This window comes from Lupinus angustifolius, chromosome LG14 (assembly GCF_001865875.1).
Source record: "Lupinus angustifolius cultivar Tanjil chromosome LG14, LupAngTanjil_v1.0, whole genome shotgun sequence".
Taxonomy (NCBI): Eukaryota; Viridiplantae; Streptophyta; class Magnoliopsida; order Fabales; family Fabaceae; genus Lupinus; species Lupinus angustifolius.
The window spans coordinates 11,547,560-11,560,426 of NC_032022.1; the positions used below are offsets into that span (position 1 = coordinate 11,547,560).

The 12,867-nt window shown below is 38.9% G+C and overlaps 2 protein-coding genes and 1 pseudogene across 2 annotated transcripts in view; 2 read left to right on the forward strand and 1 right to left on the reverse strand.

The window, feature by feature from the left end:
* The window catches only part of LOC109326385, a 974-nt gene extending 552 nt beyond the window's left edge, over positions 1–422 (reverse strand). The window contains exon 1 of the mRNA XM_019559071.1: positions 310–422. Within this exon, the coding sequence (XP_019414616.1) occupies positions 310–422 (113 nt within the window). The remainder of the gene's footprint in view (positions 1–309) is intronic.
* LOC109326386 lies at positions 753–1,544 on the forward strand. Its single transcript, XM_019559072.1, has one exon. It carries the CDS (start codon positions 753–755, stop codon positions 1,542–1,544), a length of 792 nt encoding a protein of 263 aa, XP_019414617.1.
* LOC109326387 lies at positions 6,000–8,996 on the forward strand (annotated as a pseudogene).

Sequence of the window (12,867 nt, forward strand, 5' to 3'; positions counted from 1 at the left end):
AAGTTAAGAAAGGAATTTGATGCACATTGGGTTGGCATCACCCTGGCCAAGACACAGGGCCACGCACCAGATTTCACTCTGCCTCGGTCAGATTGGCTCGGTCACGCATCAAGCAGCCTGACTCGTCTGCCTCGGTCAGGTTGGCTCGAACACGCACCAAGCCTGACTCGTCTGCCTCGGTCAGATTTGCTCGGACATGCACCAAGCCTGACTCGTCTGCCTCGGTCAGATTGGCTCGGTCACGCACCAAGTCATGCGCCAGTCTTCCACGGTCACGCACCAAGTCATGCGCCAGTCTTCCACGGTCACATGGGCAAGGCTACTGCACCAGAGGACAATGCTACACCAGAGGACACTGCTGCACCAGAGGACACTTTGGCCCATCTAGCCTGGCCAAGGTGGCTACACATGGGCCTAACCATTTTTCTCCTGGGCTATATTATTTTATGTTGCTTAATCATTGTTTACCAAAATGGTTAAAGCATAATTAGTTAGGGAATTAGTTGTAACTAACTAAGTTCATAAGATTGCTTTTCCTTCAAGCAATCTGTTATGAACTTGGTTATATAAGGCAAATTGCTTCAATTCTTCAGGTAAGAAAATAAATAATAATTCATTCTTTTCAACAAAAGTAATATGGTATCAGATCTTGAAGATCCTCCACATTCCTGCTGCAACCTCTACTCTGCATCAGAGAGGGATCAACAACACTGCATAAAAACAACTTCTCCCTCAAGACAAAGGCATCAAGAATGGAAAGCCTTGAAGCAACTCAGGTAACCCAATATGCCTCCAATTACAATGACATACAAAATCCATACTACCTGCATCGAGGAGAAAGTCCTGGAGCAGTTCTTGTAACACCTCCACTAGATGGAAGCAATTACCATACCTGGAGTAGGGCAATGAAAAGAGCCTTGTTATCCAAAAATAAATTCAAATTCGTCAATGGTTCAATCAAGCCTCCAAGTGAAGTAGACCCTGAATACGACACATGGGAACGATGCAACACAATGATACTTTCATGGTTCACAAGATCCATGACAAAGCAGATTGGACAAAGTACCATCTACATAGACAATGCCCAAGAACTATGGGAAGACCTAAAAGAAAGATTCTCCAAAGGGAACTATTTCAGAATATCCAATGTCTTGCAAGAACTTCACTCAATTAGGCAAGGGGACAAGAATATCTTTGAATACTTCAATGATGTAAAGACCCTTTGGGATGAACTTGAGTCACTAAGGCCACTGCCAAGCTGCCAATGCGAGACAAAATGCAAATGCCAAATGATGAAAATTGTCAAGAACCATAGGGACGTTGAGTATGTCATTTGCTTCCTGAAGGGACTCAATGACGAGTTCAACACAATCAAGGCACACATTTTGCTCATGGAACCCCTACCACAGATAAACAAGGCATGCTCTCTACTCCTACAGCAAGAAGAACAACAAGTTGAGCCAAGACAAACAAATCCAAAGGCCCTCTTTAACACCAGTGACAAAAGACAGCAATCAGATCCAAATGAATCAAGACAACAATGAAAAACAAGGCTATCATCACAAAAAGGCACATACCAGCAAGGGAGAACCAAGGGATCAGGCAGAGGATACAACAATAATGTAAGGAATAGTGGACAAAAGGTATGCACTCACTGTGGTAAAGATAACCACACTATAGACACATGCTATTTCAAGCATGGGTTCCTACCTAACTATCAAAGCAACAAGCCTAGGCAAGAGGCTAGCTCAATTAACACTGCAATAGGCAATGAGTCTATGGATAACAAGGGTAGCAAGACTATGCAACTGGATGAAGAATTAGAGGAAGGAAATTTTCAGCTTGGTGAAGAGCAATATGCCCAATTGGAGTCACTACTCAAGAACATTAGGAGGACTACTTCAAGACACAAAGTGAACCAGCTAATCATCATACCATTTGACCCTAACAAGGCAAATTCACCTGAAGAGAACGAGGGACTTATAGGTACCACCACATTATGGATACTGGACACAGGGGCAACATATCATGTTTGCCCTGATCTGTCCAGCTTTGATGCTTATCACAAGATAAAGCCTATTTCAGTGAGCCTGCCAAATGGCTCCATCATACAAGCTAACTTTGCAGGCTCAATTACCTTCTCTGAAAGATTAATGTTGCATGATGTTCTTTATATACCTGATTTTAAGTTTAACCTTATATCAATCCATAAACTAACTAATTCTGAAAACTGTAAGCTAATTTTTGATGGATTGAAATGTCAAATTCAGAATATGATTATCTTGAGGATGATTGGGCATGCTGAAGTTAGGAACAACCTATATGTTCTTAGGAGAATTTCAAAGAAATTGCCTGCTTATTGGTCAATAATGTTTTGTCTGTACCATTCTTTGATTTGTGGCATTTTAGGCTAGGACATCCATCTCATTCTATCTTGAATACTCGTTGTAAAGACTTTGACTATATACATTTTGATTCAAATAAAATTTGTGATTTCTGTCACTTTGGCAAGCAAACTAAGCTGCCTTTTCCAAATAGTATGAACAGAAGTGTGAACCCCTTCGACATGATTCACATGGATGTGTGGGGGCCCATCACTTATACCTCTATACATGGGCACAAGTACTTCCTAACCGTAGTTGATGACTTCTCTAGGCATACTTGGTTATATCTCATGAAGTCTAAGGCAGAGACTAGGCATCTCATGCAACAATTTATTAGAATGATACAAACACAATTTGGGAAAATAATCAAGACTTTAAGAACCGATAATGGCCCTGAATTTAACTTTCCTACCTTCTTTGCTGAATTAGGAATATTGCATGAAACTTCTTGCATTGAAACACCTCAACAAAATTCTGTAGTGGAGAGGAAGCATAGGCACTTGTTAAATGTCACTAGGACTCTAATGTTTCAATCTAAGCTCCCTAAGACCTTCTGGCCCTATGCTGTTGCACACGCAACCTACCTGATAAACAGGTTACCCAGCCCCAGGCTCAATAACAAATCCCCTTTTGAACTGATAAATAATACTCCCCCTAATCTTCTTGAGATCAAGGTCTTTGGGTGTCAGTGCTATGCATCCACACTGACCCAGCAGATAAACAAGCTAAATCCAAGAGCTAGAAAATGCATATTCATAGGTTTTAAAAATGGGACAAAAGGATACATAGTTCTTGACTTACAAACCAGAGAGATAATTGTGTCTAGGCATGTGAACTTTAATGAGGACCTATTCCCTTATGAACCTAGGGATGATGATGAGGATAAATCTGACAATAATGGACACACTGACTTTGACATAATGATATAATCCTACAATACAAAAGAGACACCCAACAATGATGCTATACAGGGCAGAGACATAGAGGGTGGAGATGTTGAGGATAGTGTCTCCCCTTCCTCCACACAACCACAAGGTAGTCAGACTACTAGGACTCAGACTGACCTTAGGATATCCAGTAGACTTAAGCAAACACCTACACACCTACAAGATTTCCACTGTAATCTCCTTAGCTCCTCAAGGCCTATAGAACCAAAAGGGATATATCACCCTCTCACATCTGTGTTATCCTATGACTCTATTTCACAGAGTCACCTACACCATACCCTGAGTATCACTATCCATAATGAACCTAGAAACTATAATCAAGCTGTTAAGCATCAGCATTGGATACAAGCAATGCAGGATGAACTAAATGCTCTTGAAGTTAATAATACTTGGAGCATTGTAGACCTTCCTCCAAATAAGAATGCCATTGGGTCCAAATGGGTTTATAAGATTAAACACAAGTCTTATGGGTCCATTGAGAGATATAAGGCTAGGTTAGTTGCAAAAGAGTACAACCAAACTGAGGGGATTGATTTCTTCGACACTTTTGCCCCTGTTATTAAGCTAACCACAATAAGACTTCTCCTAGCAATAGCAGCCTCACAAGGATGGGAAATACACCAACTTGATGTGAACAATACCTTTTTGCATGGGGATCTCAGTGAGGAGGTTTACATGGACATCCCACAAGGAGTTCTTTGTACTGAATCTCATAAAGTTTGCAAACTTAACAAATCTCTATATGGCCTTAAACAGGCAGGGAAGCAGTGGTTTACAAAGCTATCTGAGTCCTTAACTGACCTAGGATATACTCAGTCCCATCATGATCATTCCCTATTTACCAAGAACAATAAACATCACTTCACTTCCCTTCTTATCTATGTGGATGATTTAGTGCTTTCAGGAAATGATATTGAAGAAATTACCTATGCAAAACAACACCTTGATAGGCAATTCAAAATAAAGGATCTTGGCCAGTTAAAGTATTTTTTAGGACTAGAGGTGGCTAGGTGCAAAGTTGGGATTAATCTTTGCCAAAGAAAATATGCATTAGACATACTATCTGATACAAGGTATTTGGCAGCCAAGCCTGTCCCTACTCCTATCATAAAAACAACAAAGTTACACCAAGATGATGCTCCTGCCTTTGAAGATCCTTCATTGTATAGAAGATTGGTTGGTAGGTTGTTGTACTTGACTAACACAAGGCCTGATATTAGTTATGCTATTCAACAGTTGAGTCAATTTATGGCTCAACCCACTGTCACTCATTTTAAGGCTCTCACTCGAGTACTAAGGTACATCAAGGGGAGTCCAGGCCAAGGTATCTTCTATTCATCTAATTCTATCCTTCATTTAAAAGCTTTTAGTGATTCTGATTGGGCTGCTTGTGTTGATTCCAGGAAATCTATCTCTGGTTGCTGTGTCTTTCTTGGAGATTCATTAGTTTCTTGGAAATCAAAGAAGCAAACCACTGTTGCACGTTCCTCATCAGAAGCAGAGTATCGAGCCTTGGCAACCACTTCTTGTGAGATACAATGGCTTACCTACTTGCTGGATAATTTCAAAGTCAACTATGTGAAGCCTGCTCTTTTGTATTGTGACAATGATTCGGCTAGACACATTGCTGCAAATTCTGTGTTCCATGAACGCACTAAGCACATAGACATTGATTGTCATGTGGTAAGAGAAAGATTGCAGTCCAAGTTATTCCATCTTTTGCTCATTGCTTCAATAGATCAAAGTGCGGATATTCTCACCAAGGCACTAGATCCTACTCCTTTTCATTTTCTACTATCCAAGCTGGGAATTCTTGATATATATTCTCCAGCTTGCGAGGGGGTAATGAAGTTAAGAAAGGAATTTGATGCACATTGGGTTGGCATCACCCTGGCCAAGACACAGGGCCACGCACCAGATTTCACTCTGCCTCGGTCAGATTGGCTCGGTCACGCATCAAGCAGCCTGACTCGTCTGCCTCGGTCAGGTTGGCTCGAACACGCACCAAGCCTGACTCGTCTGCCTCGGTCAGATTGGCTCGGTCACGCACCAAGTCATGCGCCAGTCTTCCACGGTCACGCACCAAGTCATGCGCCAGTCTTCCACGGTCACGCACCAAGTCATGCGCCAGTCTTCCACGGTCACGCACCAAGTCATGCGCCAGTCTTCCACGGTCACGCACCAAGTTATGCGCCAGTCTTCCACGGTCACGACCAAGTCATGCGCCAGTCTTCCACGGTCATATGGGCAAGGCTGCTGCACTAGAGGACACTGCTGCACCAGAGGACACTTTGGCCCATCTAGCCTGGCCAAGGTGGCTACACATGGGCCTAACCATTTTTCTCCTGGGCTATATTATTTTATGTTGCTTAATCATTGTTTACCAAAATGGTTAAAGCATAATTAGTTAGGGAATTAGTTGTAACTAACTAAGTTCATAAGATTGCTTTTCCTTCAAGCAATCTGTTATGAACTTGGTTATATAAGGCAAATTGCTTCAATTCTTCAGGTAAGAAAATAAATAATAATTCATTCTTTTCAACAAAAGTAATATGGTATCAGATCTTGAAGATCCTCCACATTCCTGCTGCAACCTCTACTCTGCATCAGAGAGGGATCAACAACACTGCATAAAAACAACTTCTCCCTCAAGACAAAGGCATCAAGAATGGAAAGCCTTGAAGCAACTCAGGTAACCCAATATGCCTCCAATTACAATGACATACAAAATCCATACTACCTGCATCGAGGAGAAAGTCCTGGAGCAGTTCTTGTAACACCTCCACTAGATGGAAGCAATTACCACACCAGGAGCAGGGCAATGAAAAGAGCCTTGTTATCCAAAAATAAATTCAAATTCGTCAATGGTTCAATCAAGCCTCCAAGTGAAGTAGACCCTGAATACGACACATGGGAACGATGCAACACAATGATACTTTCATGGTTTACAAGATCCATGACAAAGCAGATTGGACAAAGTACCATCTACATAGACAATGCCCAAGAACTGTGGGAAGACCTAAAAGAAAGATTGTCCAAAGGGAACTATTTCAGAATATCCAATGTCTCTCAAGAACTTCACTCAATTAGGCAAGGGGACAAGAATATCTCTGAATACTTCACTGATGTAAAGACCCTTTGGGATGAACTTGAGTCACTAAGGCCACTGCCAAGCTGCCAATGCGAGACAAAATGCAAATGTCAAATGATGAAAATTGTCAAGAACCATAGGGACGTTGAGTATGTCATTTGCTTCCTGAAGGGACTCAATGACGAGTTCAACACAATCAAGGCACACATTTTGCTCATGGAACCCCTACCACAGATAAACAAGGCATGCTCTCTACTCCTACAGCAAGAAGAACAACTAGTTGAGCCAAGACAAACAAATCCAAAGGCCCTCTTTAACACCAGTGACAAAAGACAGCAATCAGATCCAAATGAATCAAGACAACAATGGAGAACAAGGCTATCATCACAAAAAGGCACATACCAGCAAGGGAGAACCAAGGGATCAGGCAGAGGATACAACAATAATGTAAGGAACAGTGGACAAAAGGTATGCACTCATTGTGGAAAAGATAACCACACTATAGACACATGCTATTTCAAGCATGGGTTCCCACCTAACTATCAAAGCAACAAGCCTAGGCAAGAGGCTAGCTCAATTAACACTGCAATAGGCAATGAGTCTATCGATAACAAGGGTAGCAAGACTATGCAACTGGATGAAGAATCAGAGGAAGGAAATTTTCAGCTTGGTGCAGAGCAATATGCCCAATTGGAGTCACTACTCAAGAACATTGGGAGGACTACCTCAAGACACAAAGTGAACCAGCTAAGCATCATACCATTTGACCCTAACAAGGCAAATTCATCTGAAGAGAACGAGGGACTTACAGGTACCACCACATTATGGATACTGGACACAGGGGCAACATATCATGTTTGCCCTGATCTGTCCAACTTTGATGCTTATCACAAGATAAAGCCTATTTCAGTGAGCCTGCCAAATGGCTCCATCATACAAGCTAACTTTGCAGGCTCAATTACCTTCTCTGAAAGATTAATGTTGCATGATGTTCTTTATATACCTGATTTTAAGTTTAACCTTATATCAATCCATAAACTAACTAATTCTGAAAACTGTAAGCTAATTTTTGATGGATTGAAATGTCAAATTCAGGATATGATTACCTTGAGGATGATTGGGCATGCTGAAGTTAGGAACAACCTATATGTTCTTAGGAGAATTTCAAAGAAATTGCCTGCTTATTGGTCAATAATGTTTTGTCTGTACCATTCTTTGATTTGTGGCATTTTAGGCTAGGACATCCATCTCATTATATCTTGAATACTCTTTGTAAAGACTTTGACTATATACATTTTGATTCAAATAAAATTTGTGATTTCTGTCACTTTAGATTAATGCATTATTATATACTATCTTATTATTAATTGAATGCATTGTTCTATACTTACAATAAACTATTTTTGTCTTCACATAAAAATGGATTTAAATATGCATGGCTAATACATGTTAGAGAATATGTAACTCCTCATATCAGGAGATAACTTATCTCCTCTAGCCAGTAAAAATGTGATATGTGTGCTATTTTGTTTATTTTTAATTTTTTTTTATAGAATATGATGAAACATGACACATGTCATGATTTCACTAGCAGGAGGAGATAATTTATCTCATTGTACCAGGAGATACTCCATCACCAACATGTTATGTTATGCATGTCAACTAACTCGAATGTGGCTACATTAAAGGTGCAACCATTAATGGAACACCGTATTACTTACTTTATATTGTTTTTTTTTACTATCTTAGATAACTAATATTAATGAGACATTTTTTACACATTATAAACCTTTATAGTTTAACTTATAAACCGTAGATGATTAATATTAATGGGACAATTTTAAACGTTATATTTGTAAAAATATAATTTATTCCCATTTTTTGTAACGTTATGTTATTTTTATATTCCAATGTTAAATTGTTTTTACATGTTGCAAGCTATATTATTTGGATTGATTTTGTATGTTGAATGTTTCATCCACATATTTTTCCTCTTTCTATCTATCTTCCATTTCTTATATCTTTATCTTTCTTTCTCAATTTTCATCAAATCTCGTATTCATATGTCTTTCCACTTTGTTATGGTTAAGATTTTTCTAACATTTTTTTTCATTCATGTACTCAAATATTCCATGTTGTGCAGCGACAGAAGATATCGAAGCGAGGACGTGGTGGTAGTGCTGGTAACAAGTTCAGGATGTCACTGGGTTTACCAGTTGCAGCAACCGTGAACTATGCTGACAACACAGGGGCTAAGAACCTTTACATTATATCAGTTAAGGGTATCAAGGGCCGCTTGAATAGATTGCCATCTGGTTGTGTTGGTGACATGGTTATGGCTACTATGAAAAAGGGAAGCCTGATCTCAGGAAGAAAGTCTTGCCTGTTGTTATTGTGAGGCAACGTAAGCCATGGCGACGAAAGGATGGGGTCTTCATGTACTTTGAAGATAATGCTGGTGTTATTGTAAATCCAAAAGGAGAAATGAAAGGTTCTGCGATCATTGGGCCAATTGGGAAGGAGTGTGCTTATCTTTGGCCAAGAATTGCAAGTGTTGCCAATTCCATTGTTTGAGATGGTTTTCAAGTTATGAATAGATTGTTAATTTTGTTAAACATTAAACTATTTTTGGGTACAAGTTAGCAATTGAATTTTAAGCAATTTTCGGATGTATTTGAAATGGCTAAAGTATCTTTAGCCCCTTAAAATATAGCAATTTTGATTTTAAAAAAAACATTTTTTTTCCTTCAAGTCAGAAATTAAAATTTATCTGCCTTCCTCTCAACTTCTCCATCTTTAAATTTTCGCACGTAATTTTTTTATAACTGAAAAACTCATGGGTAAGACTTTTCTAACATTTACTTTTTGTCACAAAGTAACATTTTTCTATATTCCTCACAAAATCTTCATGTTTAATTATTCATAGATAAATTTTCCAAAAAACCAAAAAAGTGCAAAGTGTCAAGGATAACACTAGCATGTATTTGCCTATATTTTGATGAAGACAAGATTCTATCAAAGCTTGATGATGGCTCAACAATCAACATGCCTTATGCTCATTTGGTCATATCTAGACTAGGGTGTAAATTGAGTCTATAATCTAAGTAGTTTGTGATGTTTGTCGTAGTAAGTGAGTATAGGTTAGGTGAACCTAGGTGCTAGTCTCTTAAGCCATCTTAATTGTCATATCATATCCATGAGACATATCATCTAGTTAATTGTATGTTCATGCATCTATCATACATGTTATATGTGCCTATTAGGCATAATATAATTAATAGAACATGTATATATATTGTGCATAACATATGAGAAGTTTACCTTTTAAAACATATACATTAATGTTCCAGATAATCGATTAACGTAGTAACTTAATCGATTAACGCAACTGCTTTTCTATTAAATGTGTTTTCTGTTTGAACTATATTTTGTGTCATTTTGTTGCTTCGTTAATCGATTAACGAAGAGTCTTAATCGATTAACTAGTCTGTTATTTGTTATAACTGAAATCTGGTTTACATGTTTAACTGTTTAACTGTTTAAACTGTTTTGCAACGAATGTAACCGCCTATTCTCTACGCTATAAATAAGAGGAAACGTTCAGAGAACCATAGCATTGCATTCTATTGTATAGGGTTGTTTAGAGAACATTTTGCATACTTGTTTTACTGTTTTTGCAAGAGAGATTGCAAGCGTGAGAAGAGAGAAATTATGTTGTTTTGATTGTTATCATATGCTTACTGTTTTTGCATAATTCTGTATCCATTCTTATCTTGCTCACATGCTCATGCATTAGATATTGTTAGAGAGAAATTATCTGTATACTGCATTTGATTAACTCATTTGAATCTTGATGGCTTAAGTGGTTAGTAAAAGGGGTAATCTTTGAGTCTTTTTCATGTTATATTCCAAGCAGTATTGTGCTTAGTATACCTTGATGTTTAACGTGTTTTTTTGTGTATTCTGGATTTCTCTCTTGGTGTGAGATCACCACAGAGATTGAGGTTCTTCACCAAGGCTAGGAGGTCTTGATTTGAGGACAAGAATCTTGGTTGGGGCTGTTTTGCGAGAAAGGTTTTCTCAGGCAAAGGGTAGACTCAAACCAAGGATTTAGAGGTCCTAGATTTCAAGAAAGGAGCGTTCTATGTGCTTGTAATTGAATTGGTGTTTGTATCCATATTTCAATATTGTGAAGAAAGAAAATCTCCCTGAACCAGAAGGGGAGGCCTGGATGTAGTTTGCAGTGGATCGCAAATGAACCAGGATAAAAATCCTTTGTGCACTGTTCTTTCTCTCTTTATCTTCTTTAAGTTTCTTGCTGTTATAAATTGAATCTGTAATTGAAATTCTGGATATTTATTTACTGACATATGCTTAATAATTGTGCGTAAAAATATATGTATTATATATGTTCAATTTTGTTTTAATTACTGTGCAAATTGCATGTCTGATGATTATGTTCTGTGCAATAGTTAATCGATTAAACCTTGTTGTTAATCGATTAAGTGGGCTGTTTCCAATAGTTGGGTTTTGGTTCAAGAAGCGGTGATCGATAACCGCTACACCTATTCAACCTCCCCTTCTAGGTGTTCATAGGCCAGTGATACCTAACATGTGGTATTAGAGCTAGTACGACGTGCTAGCTCAACCTCATCCTCGTGATTCGAAGGGAATTAAAATGGGTTACACCAACCTCTTTGGTGGTGATGGTGCATCCATTAACCGCCCTCCCGTATTCAGTGGCAAGGGTTACACCTACTGGAAAGTCCGAATGAAAATATTCATTGAGGCTATTGATTCGGATATTTGGGAATCCGTAATCAGTGGTCCCTTCGTCCCACTTCACTTAGTGGATGGCGAACCGAAAGAAAAGCCAAAACGTTTATGGACCGATGAGGAGCGCAAGAAGGTCCAGTTCAACCTTCGCGCCAAAAACATCATTACCTTGGCCCTATCCTACGATGAATTCTTTCGGGTGTCTCAATGTCAGAGTGCCAAGGAAATATGGGACATTTTACAAGTGACTCACGAAGGCACTAGCGAGGTCAAAGCGCGCCCGGCTAAACGCGCTAACTCACGAATATGACTTATTTTGTATGCTACCGAGTGAATCGATCGGCGATATGCAAAAGTGATTCACTCACATTATTAACCATCTTATTGCTCTAGATAAGATGTTCACCAAAGGAAAGCTCACTACTAAAGTCTTACGTTGTCTTGACAGGAGATGGCAACCTAAAGTGACGTCAATCATGTTGTCCAAGGATCTAGGCTCCATGCCTTTGGAAACACTCTTTGGAAAGCTTCAGGAGCATGAGATGGAGCTTGGGCGTCTAACCATGCATGAGGAGTCCGATCGCAAAAAGAAGGGAATATCTCTCAAAGTTTCAACATCCCAACCCAATGAAGAGATAGATAATGACGACTCTAATTCAGACATTGACGAGGAAACGCTAAATCTCCTTGTGCGAAAATTTGGAAATTTCTTGAAGAAGAAAGGAGGACTTAGACAATTCCAAAGGAAAGAAGCGCGTGAATCAACTAAGAAAGGCAAGACAAAGGAGAGCTTCACTTGCCATGAATGTGGTAATCCGGGACACATGAAGTATCAGTGCCCCACTTACTTAAAAAGAGTTGATTCAAAGAATAGCACTCTCCGGGATTTCAAGTCAAAGAAAGCATACATCGTCTGGGATGTACCGGAGGAAGAAACAACATCAAGCACCTCATATGAAGAGGAGACCACGAAGCTGTGCTTAACGGCGATAATAGATGAGGCTTACGGATCAGGTAGCAAGGATACTTCAGATGGGGTATACTCTAACACATCATCCTCTTCTTCCGATTCTCCCTCATATGAAATATTATATAGTGCTTATGTTGAGATGCATGAAGAACTTAAAAAATTAGCAAAATTAAGTAACGAGAGTAAAAGAATAATTTTGCTAAACCAACAAAAAATAATCCAACTGCAGAAAGAATTAGATGAATTAAAACTAAAAGTGAAACCTTAGATCTAATTTTTATTGGAAAGAGAAACATTAGATCTAATTTTTTCCTGTGCTTCATGCGATTGCTCGAATAATAACTTATGTCAAAATACTACTTGTGAGTCTTGCGAGGACTTGAAAAACGAAAATTTTAAACTGAATGAAAAACTCGCAAAACTCACAAATAGTAAAAACCAATTAGACACTCTGCTTAGAAAAACAAGGAACGTTGGTGACCATACTAGATTAGGGTATGTTCCCTCATCCCATAAAAATAGACCATATAGGAGACTTCTAACACGCCAATATAAAAATTCAAATAAGAAAAATAGAATTCCTATATGCCATTACTGTGGCACATATGGTCATACATCTCATTCCTGTTACATCAGGAGATATGGGATACCCAGTGGTGTTTACGCTTGGGTAAGAAAGGGAGATAACTCCCTAGTCAC

Excerpts from the sequence above, each read along its gene's own strand:
- LOC109326386 (XM_019559072.1), top strand. The coding sequence starts at position 753 with ATGGAAAGCCTTGAAGCAACTCAGGTAACCCAATATGCCTCCAATTAC.